This window comes from Aquila chrysaetos, chromosome 16 (genome assembly GCF_900496995.4).
Source record: "Aquila chrysaetos chrysaetos chromosome 16, bAquChr1.4, whole genome shotgun sequence".
Taxonomy (NCBI): Eukaryota; Metazoa; Chordata; class Aves; order Accipitriformes; family Accipitridae; genus Aquila; species Aquila chrysaetos.
This window is the reverse complement of record NC_044019.1, coordinates 14,488,695-14,505,471: the sequence shown is the minus strand read 5'-3', so window position 1 is coordinate 14,505,471 and position 16,777 is coordinate 14,488,695. Positions and strand designations below refer to the sequence as shown.

General features: G+C 36.8%; 1 protein-coding gene across 4 annotated transcripts in view; it reads left to right on the top strand.

Moving 5' to 3' along the window:
• OTOG (otogelin) overlaps window positions 1-16,777 on the top strand; it is a 110,958-nt gene that overhangs the window by 43,336 nt on the left and 50,845 nt on the right. For all 4 annotated transcript variants that reach the window (XR_003926878.1, XM_030038772.1, XM_030038771.1 and 1 more), the window contains 4 exons: window positions 10,169-10,276; window positions 14,458-14,596; window positions 14,847-14,981; window positions 16,051-16,197. Coding sequence is in view for 3 of the 4 variants with exons in the window: in XM_030038772.1 (XP_029894632.1) it covers window positions 10,169-10,276; window positions 14,458-14,596; window positions 14,847-14,981; window positions 16,051-16,197 (529 nt within the window). In the remaining variant the exon portion in view is untranslated. The remainder of the gene's footprint in view (window positions 1-10,168; window positions 10,277-14,457; window positions 14,597-14,846; window positions 14,982-16,050; window positions 16,198-16,777) is intronic.

Here is a 16,777-nt window from a genome sequence, read left to right as displayed (position 1 = left end):
AGCCAATGGCTACCTTCAGCAGCACTGTATGGCAGGCAATTCAGAAGAGAATAGAAAGTTTATATGATCTGTTTTGCTGTGCATGACCACTGGGATTGTGAACTTTTCTACTGTGTCCTAGTGTAAGTGAGTACTGGAATTTAAGCAATGAAAATGTTTTTTAGCATTGGAAGGCTCAGTGTTAACTATTGGTGATCCCAAAGCTCTGATAATACATTTGTATAGTTACAAGAGGCAGAGTTTTATAATTTCCTAGAGACAAAAATACAAAATTAAGAAGTTCTGTATTTATCGTAACTTTGGCAAACTTAATTCTGTTCTCCTATGGCTGTACGCTGATACAGCTTGAAGAGGTACTGACACAAACTTTTTTGTTGTTTGTTTTTTTTGGGGGGGGGAGGAGGTCTTGTTTGTTTTGTAGGACTTTATCCTCAGTGCTTAAGTTAGAACTAGGAAACGGTGTCACAAGCCTAGGATTTGAACCAGGAATATCAGTCTCTACTGATGAAGTGGAAATGACAAAGTACTTATTTGTTTCTGTGTGTTTAATATATATAGTCCCAGGTTCTGACTGACAGGGAAGTGCTTATGCAGTGTTTGAAGGACACTTCCTCAAAAGGCAATTATGCAGTGTTTGAAGGACACTTCCTCAAAAGGCAAGGGAACAAGTTTGCAGGTTCTGCCAGTCCTTTTACGTGAAATTTAACATGGCAGCATCTTGTTTCCATGATCACAAACTGCATGGTTTGGAATACAAGGTGTAATCCAGGAATCATGTATGTTTATTTTAAAATAAATTGAGAATTATAGAGTTACTTGCAAGCTAGTCAAGTCTGATATCTTTTAAGTATTTGTCCTCTGTGGTCCTATACTGCATATACATTTGTTTTTATTTGAGATTGCTTTAAGAAAAAATAAGGAGGTCCTGAAGGTGTGTGGTTTTTAGGTATGCTTTTGGAAACACAAGAGACTTTTATGTATTAATTATGCAGGTTCTTTTATTTAGACAATGAATCTTAATGTATTGATTATTTTAATAATAGTTGCTTTTGAATTGAAGCTGTTGGATCTGAATAGTCCTAATGTTTTAAGTCAGTCACTGAATTCACACTCCAATGATTTGTACTGCAGATTGACCACGAGTCAGAGCAACACAGTAAGACAAAACCAAATTGTTGGAAGACAAAGATGGAACAAATACCATTACCTTCAAACAGCACCTTATCCTATGTTCATGACAGTTCAAGTAGTGCAGGATTCAAATTCACTGTGAATGTGTGCAACCTCAAAATCACCTTTCAAGGCAATCAGTTCTTACTGATGAAATATAAAACTGAGGTGACATTGTCTACTTTAAAAGGGTAAACCAGCCATGGAACTTCTTTGATCTTAACATTAGTTCTTTACCTGAAATCATTAGTTTCATTCCTTTATTCATGCTTTTGTTCCTGTTCAAGATCTTGCATCAGTTTAGCTTCATTCGTTATCTGTAAGCTTAAGCAGATTTAAGCAGTAATAAAATCAGTTTAACATGCTTGATTAGTTTTGGTTGATTTAGGTAAACAATAAAAGACAAACTTGGTGCAGAAAAGTGAGTACATCACAGCTGAGAAACCTGTATAGGAAGCTGCCTTGTTTCAGGAGGAAGGATTTTACCAATCTGTTCAGTGGGATGATTATTCTTCAGTGATACCATGAAAGATACTTAACACAGAAAGAGAGTGAAAGAACCTCTATTTGCAGAAAGTGGTGTTAAGATTTCAAGAGGGCAATGTTTTTATTTTGCAGTCTATTTTTCTAGTGTCTGGAGAGTGAAATATTCTTTCAAATACTTCACTATTTGTAGCATTCCTTCTTTGTTGTGCTTAGAGTACATTCTAGTGGAACTTGCATGAAATGGAAAGTCAATACAAAATAAGTAAATCATAGTGAAAAGTAGCAGTTGTCTGAGTGTGAATCATTTGACCTCCTTTTTAGTCTGCAGTGAATAAATCAGATGCAAGTAACTATGCTGTAAATATTTAAATTTACAGGAGATCATTCCCATTGTATGGGTTACAGTTCTTAAAGTATAAAAATTATGATTATATACTTTCCCTCTGTTTTAGAAGTGATTGAGGTAGAACGCTTAATTCTTGTGGAACACACATTCTAATATTGTTCCACCCTGCTTTGCTGACATATTCAGCGATTTTTCAGATTTTGTGGTTTTCCAGTTTTTCATCTGGCACTGTTTAAATGGAAATTTCCTATATTTCCATGCTGCATTCCAGAAAAAGAGGTAATATTCTGTTTACAACACAGTTCATAATTTTTCAAGTTCAGTCTTTGAATTACACTTTCTGCTTCTGGGTTGCTATGATTCAAATAATTTTTTTTCCTCTTTTACTCTACCAAATGCGTGATTTGACACGAAGACAGACTGTAATCAGACTGCAGAAGAAACAAAGAGAAAAGACAGAGAGAAAGAAAAAGCAAGGAAAAAAAAAAAGTAGTATTTCCTATATTTCTGCATACTGTGTGACATGTTTACCACAAATGGACTTATGCTGGTTTGTGCCTGTCCTATTCTGTGTTTTCCATGGTCTCTAGTCACACCAATAATGATCTCTGAAACAGCCAGCTTCTGTTCATTGTTCTTTATAACCTGCTCTTATTGTTCCTGTTGAGAACAACAGTCGCTTTCCTGAAGAAACTTATTTGTATTTTCTCACTTCCCCCATTGATTTTTACCCTTCACCGCACCATGAGTTGGATTTGGCTGTTCTATACTTCATATAGTGTACAGTATAAAAAAGCTGTACTGTATACACAATGTATATAGATTTTCAAACTGGCAGTTGAGGGTTAGCTGGAATTTTGGTGGCTACTTGGTACTGTTTTGTGCGGGTGTATGTTCTTGGAATTTTTTAACCATATCACTGCAGCATAGAGGCCACAATCATATTGCATATGTAATTTTTTTGCCTGATTCACCAACATTTTAGAGCAGCCTCCCTGCTATTCTCATGTTAACCAGTAGTAGTGGTGAAGGCTTCATGTAATCCTTGGGGCTGCAGGAATGAACCGAACTCCATACTGCAATGCCAAGGATCCCTGGAAGGGATTTGCAAATGTTCCCTGTGCATTGTCCTAGGAGGCACACAGAAATGAAAAAGGACTGATAATTTAACACAGGATTTGTTAAAGGATTACCTTACAATGCTTTTGAAATATTGATTAATTGATCTCAGAGTTGGAATGTGTCAATATTACAGATTTACCTATGTCATAGGTCACGATATAGAACATAGAGGCTCTACTGGATATAATCGATCCCATGCCTTTTTTTAAAAGCCACCCCCCCCCCCCCCCCCCCCTTAAAATTTCCCTTCTCTTAAGAGAGGGCCCCTCAGAATAACCAGAGGTCAATTTTTTTGATATATAAAAATATTAGAAATTACAGAACTTGTAACACTGAGTAACGTGAAGGGCCCTGCCTCAGGGAGCAGAGGAGCTGTCAAGGTGCGTGAACTAAACAATACTAGTTCAGTCCAGCTAAGCTGCACAGCCTGAATTCAACCAGTGATGTCTGATACCTGTGCTAATCCTATTTTTATCAATTTTGGTTTTTTTTGATGGATTCATTTTAAGTATAGCAGGTTCTAATAGCGCTTTGGGGTTTAAAGAAAGGATAAATGTATCTTTATGGTTATAAGCTGCAGACTGAAGTTGGGCGGGTAGTTTCTGCTCCTTGCTTCCTGATCTCAGCTAATGCTCTGAAATAACCAACAAAAAATGCTACTACAGTGAAGAATGGATTGAGACTTGTAAAACTGAGTATGCGTCACTAAAAAAGAAAAAATGAGTAGGTATTAACAGATGGGGTTTTTGTAAAGGGAATTTTCTTCCTTATATGTGACCTTTTAAAAAGTATTTATATATAACTAAGTGCATCTTTTTAAATGTCTCTACTAGAAGGGAAAACTGAACATTGGGGTCCACCTGCTGTGTGTTCTTTTTATCCATTCATTGTCAACCACCTCATCTGAGAAAAGCTACCACAAGAAAAGCACTGTCATCTTTTTGAAGACATATGCTTTTATTTGGACTGACTTGATTGAATTGTTTAATAATATACATTAGTGTTATCTATCCATCCATATTTCTATTAAGTGAAATATTTAATAATTTCCATGTATATTATACATTAATTCCAATTAATTAATTGCTGTAAAAACCGAGGCCCTCCAGCCCCTAAATATGAATAATAAATACAAATTCTGAGGGTTATGTCAATAATTTGCAATACATATTGCCCCAAATGCAAATAGTAATTATTTCTACTACTTCTGTTAGGACCTCAGTGTTACCTACTTATTAGATCTTCCACATTTTTTTCCCTTTTGTGGTTTTGTCCCCTCTATAAGCTATGTTAATTAAACCAACTGCTATACAATTAAGTGAAGGAGTCTGTGCTAACTCCTGGGTGTTTTGAAACTTTAGTTAATCTTTGGCATGATTAACTTTGAACTTTAAATCATAACCAAACTTCTCTTCCTAATCAAGGTTATAAAACTAGCTGTAATTTTCTCCTTGTTTCAGTGATATCATTCTCTTTCCTCCCCCCCCCCCCCCCCCCCCCCCCCCCAATGTTAGTAGTGCAAGGGAATAAAAAATGAATTCTCAGCTGGCTGCTAGTAGCGGTTATCTGTAGGTCCAGGTCACTTATCTTCTCACAGCTCAGCAGCCTCCACTACCCAACTTGGTATTTATCAAGAGTGTCAACATCATTGTAGAATGACCAAGAACACAGATTTTGGGATCATAGTTCGAAGCATGAAAGGAACGCTTACGTGCTATTTTGAAATACTGGGCTTCATTTCTCCAAGCATGTGTATTTTCATGGTCTGTGAGTCTGAACCTCAAGAATACAAGATGACATTGCTGTAACAAAGTTTTCTTTTTTCCCCTCCACTATATGCTTTAGTTATCTATAAGTCTGTGAGCTACCTTTTTAAGCAGGATCTCTGAGAATTTTTTTTTTTTACATACATTTAGGAAAAACAAAATCAATTCCTCTTTCCCTGCCCCCCACCCAAAAAAACTCCCAAAACCAAAACTAAAGGGGGGGGGGGAGAAACCCGAAAAGCTGAGGTCCCATTTTGCCAATTTTACAGCCATGAACTTCTGTAGATGTGGCTTGTGGTTGACACTTCACAGAATGGAGAAAGTTAACTAGGATTTTAATTTTCTTGGTACCAAAGTACATGCAATTTTTTTTTTTTTTTTTTTTTTCCCAGATTCCAAATGCTTCAATGTTGGCACACTGGGTTATATCATTAAGACATCACGGACATTTGTGGGACCAGGTTTTGATGCTAGTGTTTCAATATCCATCCCAGTTTCTCTCTTGAATGAGTGGTGTGGAGTTACATGGCCTTTCCAGGCTGGACACAGTGTTCTCTAGCGTGGTAGGACAAGACTCCACCCCTGCAGACAACTGTTAGAGTATTCTATGTCACAGATTATCTTTTGTGCTGGACCTGGACTGTACTATATTTGGGCCAATTTACTGCAATAAGAATTTTTAGGTCTGTTTCTTTTTTCATCACTTACTGCTCTCATAAAATAGAGCTATGAAAGGATAGTAAACTGAAAGCTGTAGTATTCTGTAATTGTCATGAAGTTTTGTAGCTAAGAAAGGAATATCATGCCAGGTTTTTCCTCCAAAAATTTCTAGATTATCACTGTATTTCTGAAGTGGTGTACTGTACCAAATAACATGTAAGGAGCTTAAAAAAGAAAATTAATCACTTTCTTATTTGCACAAAAAACCCAATGGATTTCATCATCTTATAAATGTGTTTATGGGCAAACAAATCTCATAATGGAGGAATAATGCTATTCAGTATCAAATATTTTTAGAAAACTAACTTTTAATAGAAGTAATTACATCAACTGTTTCACATCTTAAAATATGTCTCCTTAGATGAATTCAAAGTCCTGTCCTTTTAGTATGTTTTTAGTATCCTTTTTCAGAAGACCTACTGCTCCTTAGTTTGAGAAGTAAAGCTCAGAATGTATTAATATTAGCATGAAAATAAAAGTAGCGTTTTGTTCACACCTCTTCTGGATGGCTCTGCCGCTGCTATCATGCTAAGTATTTTTAATCTTTTTCTGGTTTAGGCAGAGTTTTGGAGAGGTCTCTCAGGAAGACTTAATGTTTTCCAGCTAAATAAGGATTACCCCCCATGGGGATACCATCATGGATATGCACTCTACTGTGCAATTCTGTTACAAAGACTGCATCAACTTTCCTGTATTTGGGTGCTTCAGGAATGCATATTTATCCGCACTGGGGTTTATGTGCTGATTTCTATTTCTGATGGCTATAGAATTACAGCATGTTAAAGCTATTGGATTAAAGTTTATTTCCAAAGAGTAAATGTACCTCCGTTGCAGTGCCATAACAAGACAATCCAGTTCTTCTTTTCCATCCTCTTCTGCTCTGCAGACTTACTACTCTTTTTGATATATTGCAGTGCTTGTCATTTCCTCTTGCAATACTTCCAAAATGCTCTTGGTCTCCTACTTTGTAGTTTATACTAGCTACAAGCAAATTTATTTTCTTTTCTTTTTTTTTCTGTACTTTTATTTAATTCACAGTAAAACTTCACCAGTATCAGTCATATTCTTGACCACCTTTTTATATTACCTTCTGTTTTTCCACGTGTTTTTAAGAAGAGAATCATTGAACTGTATGCCATTTGGTTTGAAAGAAAAACTTGTGTTACATTTGGAGTTACTTTCTGAAATTCTTTTTATTACAAAAAGAGACCGGGATGACACTTTGACATGTGTCTGCAAATACACATTCATTCCCCAGAAGCACAATTAACAAATGTTCATCTCCCCCCGAAGTGTACAATTCTTTTCAGAAGAACCAGTGATGATAGATCAGGGACAGCTACTATTGTCCTCTTGGCCATTCACAAATGGCAATTTTTTTGGTACCTCACTTTCCCATGGAGTCCTGTCTTAGATGATTTTTAGCACTGGATTACACCTACACTATTCTTGAAGAAAATGGTACTATTGGAGGGCATGTAGAGAGAGGTTTTAATCCAGTGTGCTTAATTAAAAATACTTGATTGTTGAAAAAATTGAGTTGTAGCCCTTGGGTAACATTGGTAGATACGAGGTACAGCTGAGATGACTTAGAAAGGTATCAAACATCACACTAATACAGTGACAGTCCGGGTACTTCTTATTTGTGAAATAGGCTGGGACAAACTACAAACCTCAGCCTTCCTTCCCCTCAGTCTTGCCTTGGGATATATGCTACTTGATGACGACACAGTGTGTACCACTTCCTTATGCAGCTGTGAGAGCTATGGGTACTTTGAGATGACCCCACCTTCTAGTCCTGATGGGACTGTGAGTAGGGTGGGAGAGGCCCCTGCTTTGAACCCTCTTTTTTTTCTGACAGTCCTCAGTCCCTGCCCTCTTCTTGTGTTCCTTCCCTACAGCTTAAACTGAAAAATAAAACATATGGGGAAAAAAGAAGTGCTAATGAAAGTGTTCTTACCCTCATTCTTTCAGTCGCTTTGATTAATTCCCATAGTATTTTTCTACGTAGAATGAGACATGTCAAGAGAGTCCCTCTCTTGCTTTACTCTCCTGTTGCAGCGAAACCTGTACCCAGGTTTTATGTAGTGATGAGTATTACACTTGTGATTTGTGAGATGATTTTGCTCTCTGCTGTCCACAACAATCAGTAGAAGGTGTGTGGAGGCAGGAGCTGCTTTTTGCTCAAGGGGACTTCAGAGGAGGCACAGGCAATGGATGAGCCAAATTTTCAGAGGCCTCTGTGGAAAAGGTTGCAGAATGTGAGAATCTGCATGAATCCCTGTCATTCTACTTCTTGCTCTTGTTTTTCTTACTCTCACCTACCTTTGGTCTTTAAGCTGCTACTACCGTTTCTGTTAATTTTCTTTTTTAGGGCCCAATCTGCTTAGCATCAGTAAGATGCTGATGGTAGAGCTGAACAAAGGGGGGGTTCCCAATACAGGGTGAAACTGCAGAAGTGCACGCATCTGACTATCTCAGTTGAAGCGTTGACGTCAGTGGTTACACAGAAGGATACAGCAAGGATACTAAAACCCCTTTAAGCATTCTGCAAAATTACTTAATATTTCTTTATAATAAACTGCGGGGGGAGAAGAGGTGGACTGTAAAAAGCTTCCCAAACAAGTAAGGAAACACTCAGCAGGAATATAGTAACTCTCCCTGCCTAGACAGTGAGTGAGCTATAATGAAGCTATTAGGTGCTACAGTAACATTATCAACATCTACTGTTTTTTTTAAAATTTGTTTATCCTCTTTTCTGCTTAGGGAAGTCATGGGTGGTGATGGAATTCTGTTGTTAGAAACGTTATCTGCTGCTTATTTCATTCTTTTTACCTGCCTTAAACTGTATTACAGACCTTTGTAGGAAGATTTGTGAAACCCTCAGAGAGCAGATGTGGTGCTGGGGCAAAAGGGTTTGTGGCTGCATAAATCAGTTGGCAGTAGTCTGTTGCCCAGGGGAAGGGAATACACAACTTGTTGAAAACTGCTCTGGTGGAGACTGAGAGCTGTTTTTTAGTGTTCTGGTCCAGATTTGTGGGCTTTGCAGAAGCAAAGCAGTGTTTGTTGACTCACGGGACATGCATTGCTTCTAATGATGCCTTTACCAAGATTATTTGCATATTTGTGTGTCTGTGAACAAACAAAGCTATAGATAATAACGAGATAGTAATGAAACTGAATGTTCAGTACGGTGAAGTGTGATAGCTATCGTTGTATCTTTGCAGTTCATTGTAGGTTGGACAGTAAGTATAGGCATCAAGAAAAATGTCTGATACTTCAAAGGGGAGCTGTGCAAGGCCTCTCTGTAGGGTATTTGTGGTGAATTCTTAGGTCATTGAAATTTATCCATTTGCTTGGCTTTACAAGAGAGAAAGCTGTTATCGCTTGTTTCAGCCAGGGTAATAATGTGAGGAAAAAACTGCATTTAGTGTTACTTTGTCAGTCTGACACTCTTTGTTTCTGAACGTGCCCTGTTTAGTTCTGAGTAGCTTTAAACCAGTGGGAATTTCAGTCTCACAGGTGATTGTCTTCAAGTGACATAATACTTGAAATAACTATGGATTACAAGGAATGCTTTGCATACCCTGGGGGAAAATTACAGGTTTTCAGTTTAATGGAGGAGGGGGTTTTATGATGTCTGCACATTCCCATTAAGAAGAGCTACAGAGTTGTAAATTTCCATCTGATAAATAACACGCTGAAGAAGAGGCTAAGTCATAGCACACAAATTATGAGTTTATTAATATGAGCAAATAAAATGTTCCATGATAAATGCAATGTTGAAATCTTTCCTATTGGATAACAGGGGAAAAAAAAAAGTGTCATCACCCTGTTTGTCATGGATGCGCTTCACGCCTATGATCTCTTGTCCGTGGTGCAGTATCTTGCCCATATTACAGTGCTAAACGTCAGAAACACCAAATCTGTTTTCTTCAGAAAACTGTTAGGATAGCTCTTTTGATACTGATTAAATTATTCATAGAGCAAGAGCAGTAACTATAGCTATAGGAAAACTGTGCAGCAAATGAAAGCTCTTTAAATCAGGTGAAGAGAAGAAGAGAACAAGAAGAAATTCTCATTTAAAAATTCTTGGAATAAACAAGCTACTGGCTTTTGATAGAGCACATATTACTAGAGCAAAGGGGCGTGATGGCTCCTACATCTCTTGGAAGATCTCTTCGCTTTAGTTAAATATATGTTAATTGGTTAACTTACAATAAATTTGGTGAAATTTAGAGGAGGTTTGGAAAATCTTAGTTTCCCTGACCTTAAAATTTTTATGTTAATGAATAAGTCTTCACAGGGTTAGTGGTTGAAGGGCTAGTGCCCAAAGTGCTAGCGCTTACTAAAGATAAAATATTCAGGTACCTGTGAAAGGAAATTACCAATTACTCATATATAATTATTAATAAAATTGTGCTTTTTCAACTTCAGAAGATTTAAAATATTATTTGTTTTTCAGTAATAATAATTTAACAGTTTAAGAAAATATTTTTGTATCTAGATACCAGGTGTACTTCTGCTGAATGTATATTTTTTGTTCTCATTTTGATAGTCTTGTTAAACATGGGGATGTGTGCTTGGTCGCAGATGAATGTCCATGTTCGTGGAAAGGAAAGGAATACTTTCCAGGTGACAAAGTCATTTCTTCCTGTCACACATGGTAAGCAGAGATCTATTTAGGTGATTATTTCATTTTAGTTGTTTATTTATAGATTGATTATTACTTCATGTTTCTTAATCATAAATTTCACACCAGCTTTTGGTAAATCATTTACCCTAATTTTGTATTTACATTTGTTTGAAGAGCTATTAAAATGGCATTTTTTTTAGGGTTTGTTGTTTCAAAGAGCTTTTACTTAACAAAATAACACCTATTTAGGATTTTTTTTTTTTAAAAAAAGCTCGATTTAAAAAAATCACTTTTTTATTATCAAGGCAATCTAAATTAATATTCCTTGGCCAGTGTTCCTAAAGTGCAGGTAAAATCCTTCAAATATTACACCTGAGTGACATTTCTTAAAGCTTTTTACTTCTTCATTTTCACATTTAACATTGAATCTGAGCAGTCTAGGGACCCAAAACATAGCCCTGTGGCCATAAGTATACACCCACTACATTGATAAATTAAGACGAGTATGGAGCAACATCACATACTGAGCACGGTAACAGATAAATTGGTTGCTAATTGCGTGTGTGGATAAGATAACCAATGAATCAATCACCTTTTAAAGGAAGTGTTCTAATAGACGCGGGTTGATAGGATCACTCAAATACATGCAGAAACCTATTCCTGTTACTATCCAGTGTTGTAAATGCAGCATATACCCTATAGCTATGTTACTCCACGAAGTTTCCTTGAGCCCTCTCAGTAGAACATGGTACACTACCATTTCAGTAAGCTTTACAAGAGCTAAGATGTGAAAATACACCATATCTGCATGATCCTGAAACAAACTTGTTTCATGATGGTCCCCGCCTGTTTTCTTCTCTGAGCACTGTTGAATGTTGCAAGCTGGCACTAAGCAGCACTATTTGTCTTACCAGAGCCTCAGAAAAATCAGCTGTACTGTCAAGCATCAAGATACTATGGTAGTGGTGTAGCCTCCAGCTTCTCAGCAGAGCAGTTCCTTCCTTTTGTCCCCTTCTTTTAGCTTACCAGGACCATTTAACTGGTGTCATCTGGTAAGCTGCTGCTCCTGGCCTGCGCAGCTCAGTGTAGCCTAGTACAGTGAAGGCTTGTCCAGTCAGCACTAATCACTGCCTTGTCTGGATGTCGTTGCCCCCTCCAGCCTTGTGCTGACTGCCTACCTCTGCCTCTCGTCAGGTCCTCAGTATCTGCTCTAGAAGATATTTGTAGCCCTTTGGTCGACTGGTGAAACGACTTACAAGCCATCTCCACTGGGCAGGCAGGTAAAGCGACCCGGGTTACTCACCCCCTTATTTCCAAAGGCCTCTCCAATTGGACCTGGTGTGGGATTGCTTGCATCAGAAAGAACTATTATATCCCATTTAATCTTTATGAGACTTCACTAAAGGCAGCAGCAGTGCAGGCAGAAAGACACTGGATATTTAGCCTTCTCTCCTTTTTTCTGAGGCCAGGCCCATTAGTTCATGTACAAATTCTTAATGTTGTCGTGACTTTTCTAGTCTTCCACATCCAGAGGCAAAGACAGATCAAGTGATAATGGCTTTTTGGCAATCAGTTGTCCACTGAAAGATTGGATGTCTGTAACAAGCTCTGCTTGATACTAAATGTATAAAGTCTTAGAGAATGCTGTGTGTGTATGCAGGGGTGTATTTAATAAGTCAAGGGAAATGTGCATTTTTGCTCATGCAAAGCATAAGAATACGCCTGTGCAAACAAACCCACTTAGGCACTCATAGCAGTTATGATGGCTTTAGTGTTATTTAGTGCACAGAAATAGTGTTTATTGATACTAAATATCATCTTAATCATATCTGATGTAGTATTAGCAGCATAACTATTAATCTGATTTGTCTATTGAACAGTAAAATGGCAAATAAAATAATTTCTTAAATTTGCAAACCTACCAGTGGAGTGCCAGGAGCTTTCAGCCCAAGCTCTGGGGTCTGACTGAACTGTGGTTCTAGGCTTCCCAAGTTTGGTTTTCAGTGCAACTGCCTGAAATTGTTATCATGTGCTGGCGAGATTAAACACATAAGGTTATTACACTAACTGAAGGTATCAGTGCAGCATTTTGGTGCTGTGTTGTGCAGGTTAAGGTGGGTGGTGCAGTTAGCTATGCTGGTTTGCTGTCATACATTGAGACCATTGATCAAATGCTGGTTAGTCTCTGTGGGCTGCTAAATTGGGCCTTCTGTGTTCTTAAACAAATACTTATTGGAAACACTTTTTTTAAAAAGCTAGCTGAAGTTCAGAAGACACTAGTAGTCTGCTTTTCCAAGTAGGACTCTCTGGATTCTGATAACTAAACGTTAGTTTACTTAGTATGAAGCAAGACTGGTACAGAGGACTTTGAAGACATTGTGTACCTCTTAAGCCCTTCCTTCTCACTGTAAATGTGTTAAAACTCCTGAAAAGGAAAGTATGCAAAGGAGCTCGCTACTTTTCACATGTTAAGAAATGTTTCTGCACAAGCCCTTAAACAGATCAGCATGTGGAGGAGGATTTGATTAGGCCAAGAGTAAATCTAAAACCTAATGACTCACAGAGAGCATGAGAAGCAGCACTTATTCTTTCAATCCAAATATAATTTCTTCTATTTGTCTCTCTCTCCATAAACTTGATTATGTTCCTGCCTTAGGTACCACTTTGAGGTGACTAGTGTTAGCTGGGCGAGTCCTACTACCATCTACTTGTGCTTTGGTACAGCAAACCCTTTTCACATGTCCTACTCTTAACTTAATTTAGCCGTGTGCTTAGTATATTTATATATGTAGTTATACAAAACACAAGCAACGAGTCAAATCAATGATGGGATAAGCGGAGTCTTGGAAAATCTGGAAAATGAGGCAAGGTTGGTGCAAGTTACATGCTAAGGGAACAGAAGAAAACATGATACCACTAATAATTGGAACTGCCTAGATTTTCTAGATTATTGCTGCTCTTTTGAAAACAGTGGTGTTCTGACCCTGTCATATATGATAGCAATATGAACAGAAAAGGAAGTTATACTGACAAAAAACTTCATCCTGCTTGGTGCTTCAGTACATGAGATGCTAAACATGAGTGATTTGTCAAATATTTCCACAAGTCAGATTAATACTTTAGTTGTAAAATATGAAGCATTTCACTTAATTAACAAATTCAAAATTCAGCATTTTTAATAGATATGTGCTGAAATTATATCACATACTTCATTTAACGTATATTTATAAAATATACCTGTAGTAAAGCTATACCAGGGCACCAGCTCTGCTGTCTTTATTGGGGCAAGGTTTTTAAGTGTCCAGGTGATTTGGAAACATAAAAAATAAAATTGTAAAAATGACTTGTGGATACAGGAAGTGAAATTCTATCCATTATTTATAAATCTTATGTCATTTCTGAAAATGTTATTTAGATTGCAACAGGGTGGTGCAAAAAGAGACATAGTATCCAGTGCTACAAAGCTTCACTGTTAGGCAGTTACAAAGCAAAGGTAATTCGGAAAGGTCTGAACAGTCACTTAGTGTATGTGTGACAAAAGCATTTTGCTGCTTAAGGTGGCCATAGACAGAACTTGAACTATTCCAGAAGTCCCTAAACTGTTAGGCTAGGCTTTGGGGATGATAATACCTAGGCATCTGAAAAAAAAAAAAAAAAAAGCCCAACAACCCAAACCACAGTTCTTTCAAGGAACCTAAGCACCAAAGTAGTGCTACCAAAATTTTTCCTTTGCGCTTCTGTGCAATTATCGTTCAAGCAGAGACTGAATAAAGATGGTAGTAGTAGGACACATTGCTTGTTGATTCTGAGATTCAGCTCATATAGAAACAAATGTTCTGTGAGAATCTGAAAAAGAAAGCTTTATCCTTGTTGCACATTATTGATGGGAGTTACTAGAGAATAAATTGTATTACTTTGGGTGGCAGTTTTTGTTTTCTTGTTTCAACAAAAGAAATTCCCTTTTGGTGTCTATATGTTCTGGAACCTATACATTCTAACAGGAAGAAACACAGACTGTGAGAGTTCAGTATATACTCTTTTTTTTTTTTTTTTCCCAGAGAATAAATTTACATATGCTGCTTCTATTTAACATTTCAAAATGCTTCTGTCCATAGTCGTCATACTTGCATGGCTTTTGGTTTATTGCTTCTCAGTGCAATATTGTCTGTGGTTACAGTTGATATTACCATTATTGGTCATACATTTTTCAGCATTTGCCAGCATGGATCATTTCAATGCACCTTCCATCCTTGCCCATCAATGTGTACTGCATATGGGGATCGGCATTACAGAACGTTTGATGGACTAACATTTGACTTTGTTGGAACTTGTAAGGCTTACCTCGTTAAGGTGAGACTTTTCTGTAAAGCCTCTGTAAAACTGGATTTAAAAACTACCTGTTAAAAACTACTCTTCTACTTATTTCCAACCTGTACATTTTATTGAATCCTACATACTATTTTTTATGCTTTGATGTTGCTTAGACTTTGAATCATACATAACATAATAATTATACACTGAATTTTCTGCTAATTGAACTATAACAATATACATATTAGTATATTTTAAAGTGTCCATTTCTTTTCTTTTTTTTCTTCAGGGTACTTCTTCAACCAGTTTTTCTGTTATTATAGAGAATATTAACTGCTTTAATACTGGAATAATTTGCAGAAAAAACATTTTCGTTAATGTTGGAAAATCTTTTTTAATATTTGATGATGAAACTGGAAATCCCGTAAGTTTCAGTTTTTAACACTGATCAAAAGGTAGCATATGTACTTCTCTGGGTGTACCTAAGTAGTAGAGGCATAAATATCTTTACCATGAATGCTGATCACATCTGTATTGTTCAATGGAAACCTTAAACAAAATTTTGTCTATATTGCACAAAAATGTTAGATGAAATGATCATAATTCTTTTGTTTGCGCTTAATTCCTGTTTAGTGTCTTAGGAAAAATCCAGATATTTTGAAGTCAGTGGGAGTTTTGCTATTAATTCCACTAGAACTGAGTTTAGTCTGGTCTGGAATGTATAGAAGGAATATTCCTAAACAGTTGTAAAAAATAAATTGCAGTCCCTGGTATATCCTCCACAACCTGAATGTCATTTTTGTTTTGGCCAACCTGCAAACTCTATTGCTGTAAATATTTAGTATTTTTAGTAATTTTAGTATAAATAGTACTATTTACAATTTATAGACTGACTATACAAAGGAAGTTGTGTCTCTTTGTATGAGGTAGCGTATAATCAAACCAGACATCTTAGTCCATGTTACAAATAATTTGGAATCTGATTGTTATTGGATGGAGAGAAGAACGCTTTATGTAAATAAGACTGCAATCTCTGGACATATTTAGACAATTCCTTATTTCAAGAAGATGCTCTATACATCTCTATACCTATCCATATTCAAAAAAAGCATGTGGCTAAGACCTTCTGAATGCAATGGTGTATAACCAAGTGAAAACCGTCACCAGGAACCTTAAGACTAATTTTTTTACCTCCTACCTAGATGAACCACTAACATTTTAATCTTCAATCCCAGTTGCTGTTACCCACCTTGTGAATTTGATATAAAATCAACTTTTAAAACAGGAAAATCATAGAAATACAACACAGTTCACAATCAAAATCCAGACTGCTTTTGTTCAAGCATTTATCCCTGTGTGGCCTTCTGTCAGTTTTTGGACTTCTGTCTGAGAACTGTTTTGTTCATTTTATTTAGGTGTTTCATTTCCTGTCAAGTGAACATTTTGTGAAGACATTACTTACATTATAAGGTGCCTTATTTTATTTTGAACAGAGCTTATCTAGTTACATGGATGAACTACAAAAAATACAGTTATGGAAAGCTGGATTTTTCACTGTTGTTCATTTTCCTGATGAGCACATCACCATTCTTTGGGATCAGAGAACAACAGTTCATGTACAGATGGGTCATCAGTGGCAGGTAAGATGGGTCATCAGTGGCAGGTAAGTGGAAGTCAACACTCTTATTGCCATTTCTTTGAGGTATTTATATAAGTCTTATTAAGTAAGATGTTACCATTATTCAGAGAATAGACAATGTGTCAGAAATCATGTAGAAACTCATTGGCAGTCAAGGAGAGAAGCATTCAACTACCTTGTCAATTAAAATATTCATTCTCATTTACTTTTTTTTTTCTAGTCACTATTTACTGTCTAACTTCGGTAGCAACAGAAACAAATATCTTTGAGGCGACTCTCCTTCAGTACTTCTTCCTTATATGACTGGAGCAGATGTTATTTTGCTGAAGCATTAAAAAGCACATAGCTAGCAAACAGGTCACTTCTCTGAACAAAAGATCAGCTCCTTTCTCAAAGGCTTGGGATACTCTAGTTGAAAGGGAATAATATTGATGTTGGCAAAATGAAATATTTTCCATAGCTTTATTATCACAAAGAGCTGAACTGTTTTGGCTGAAATTTCACTGAAAAGGATCAAATCCTGACAAATTTATAATTAAGCAACTGCGGACAGGAACTTAAGAAGCAAGCTTTGAAAACGG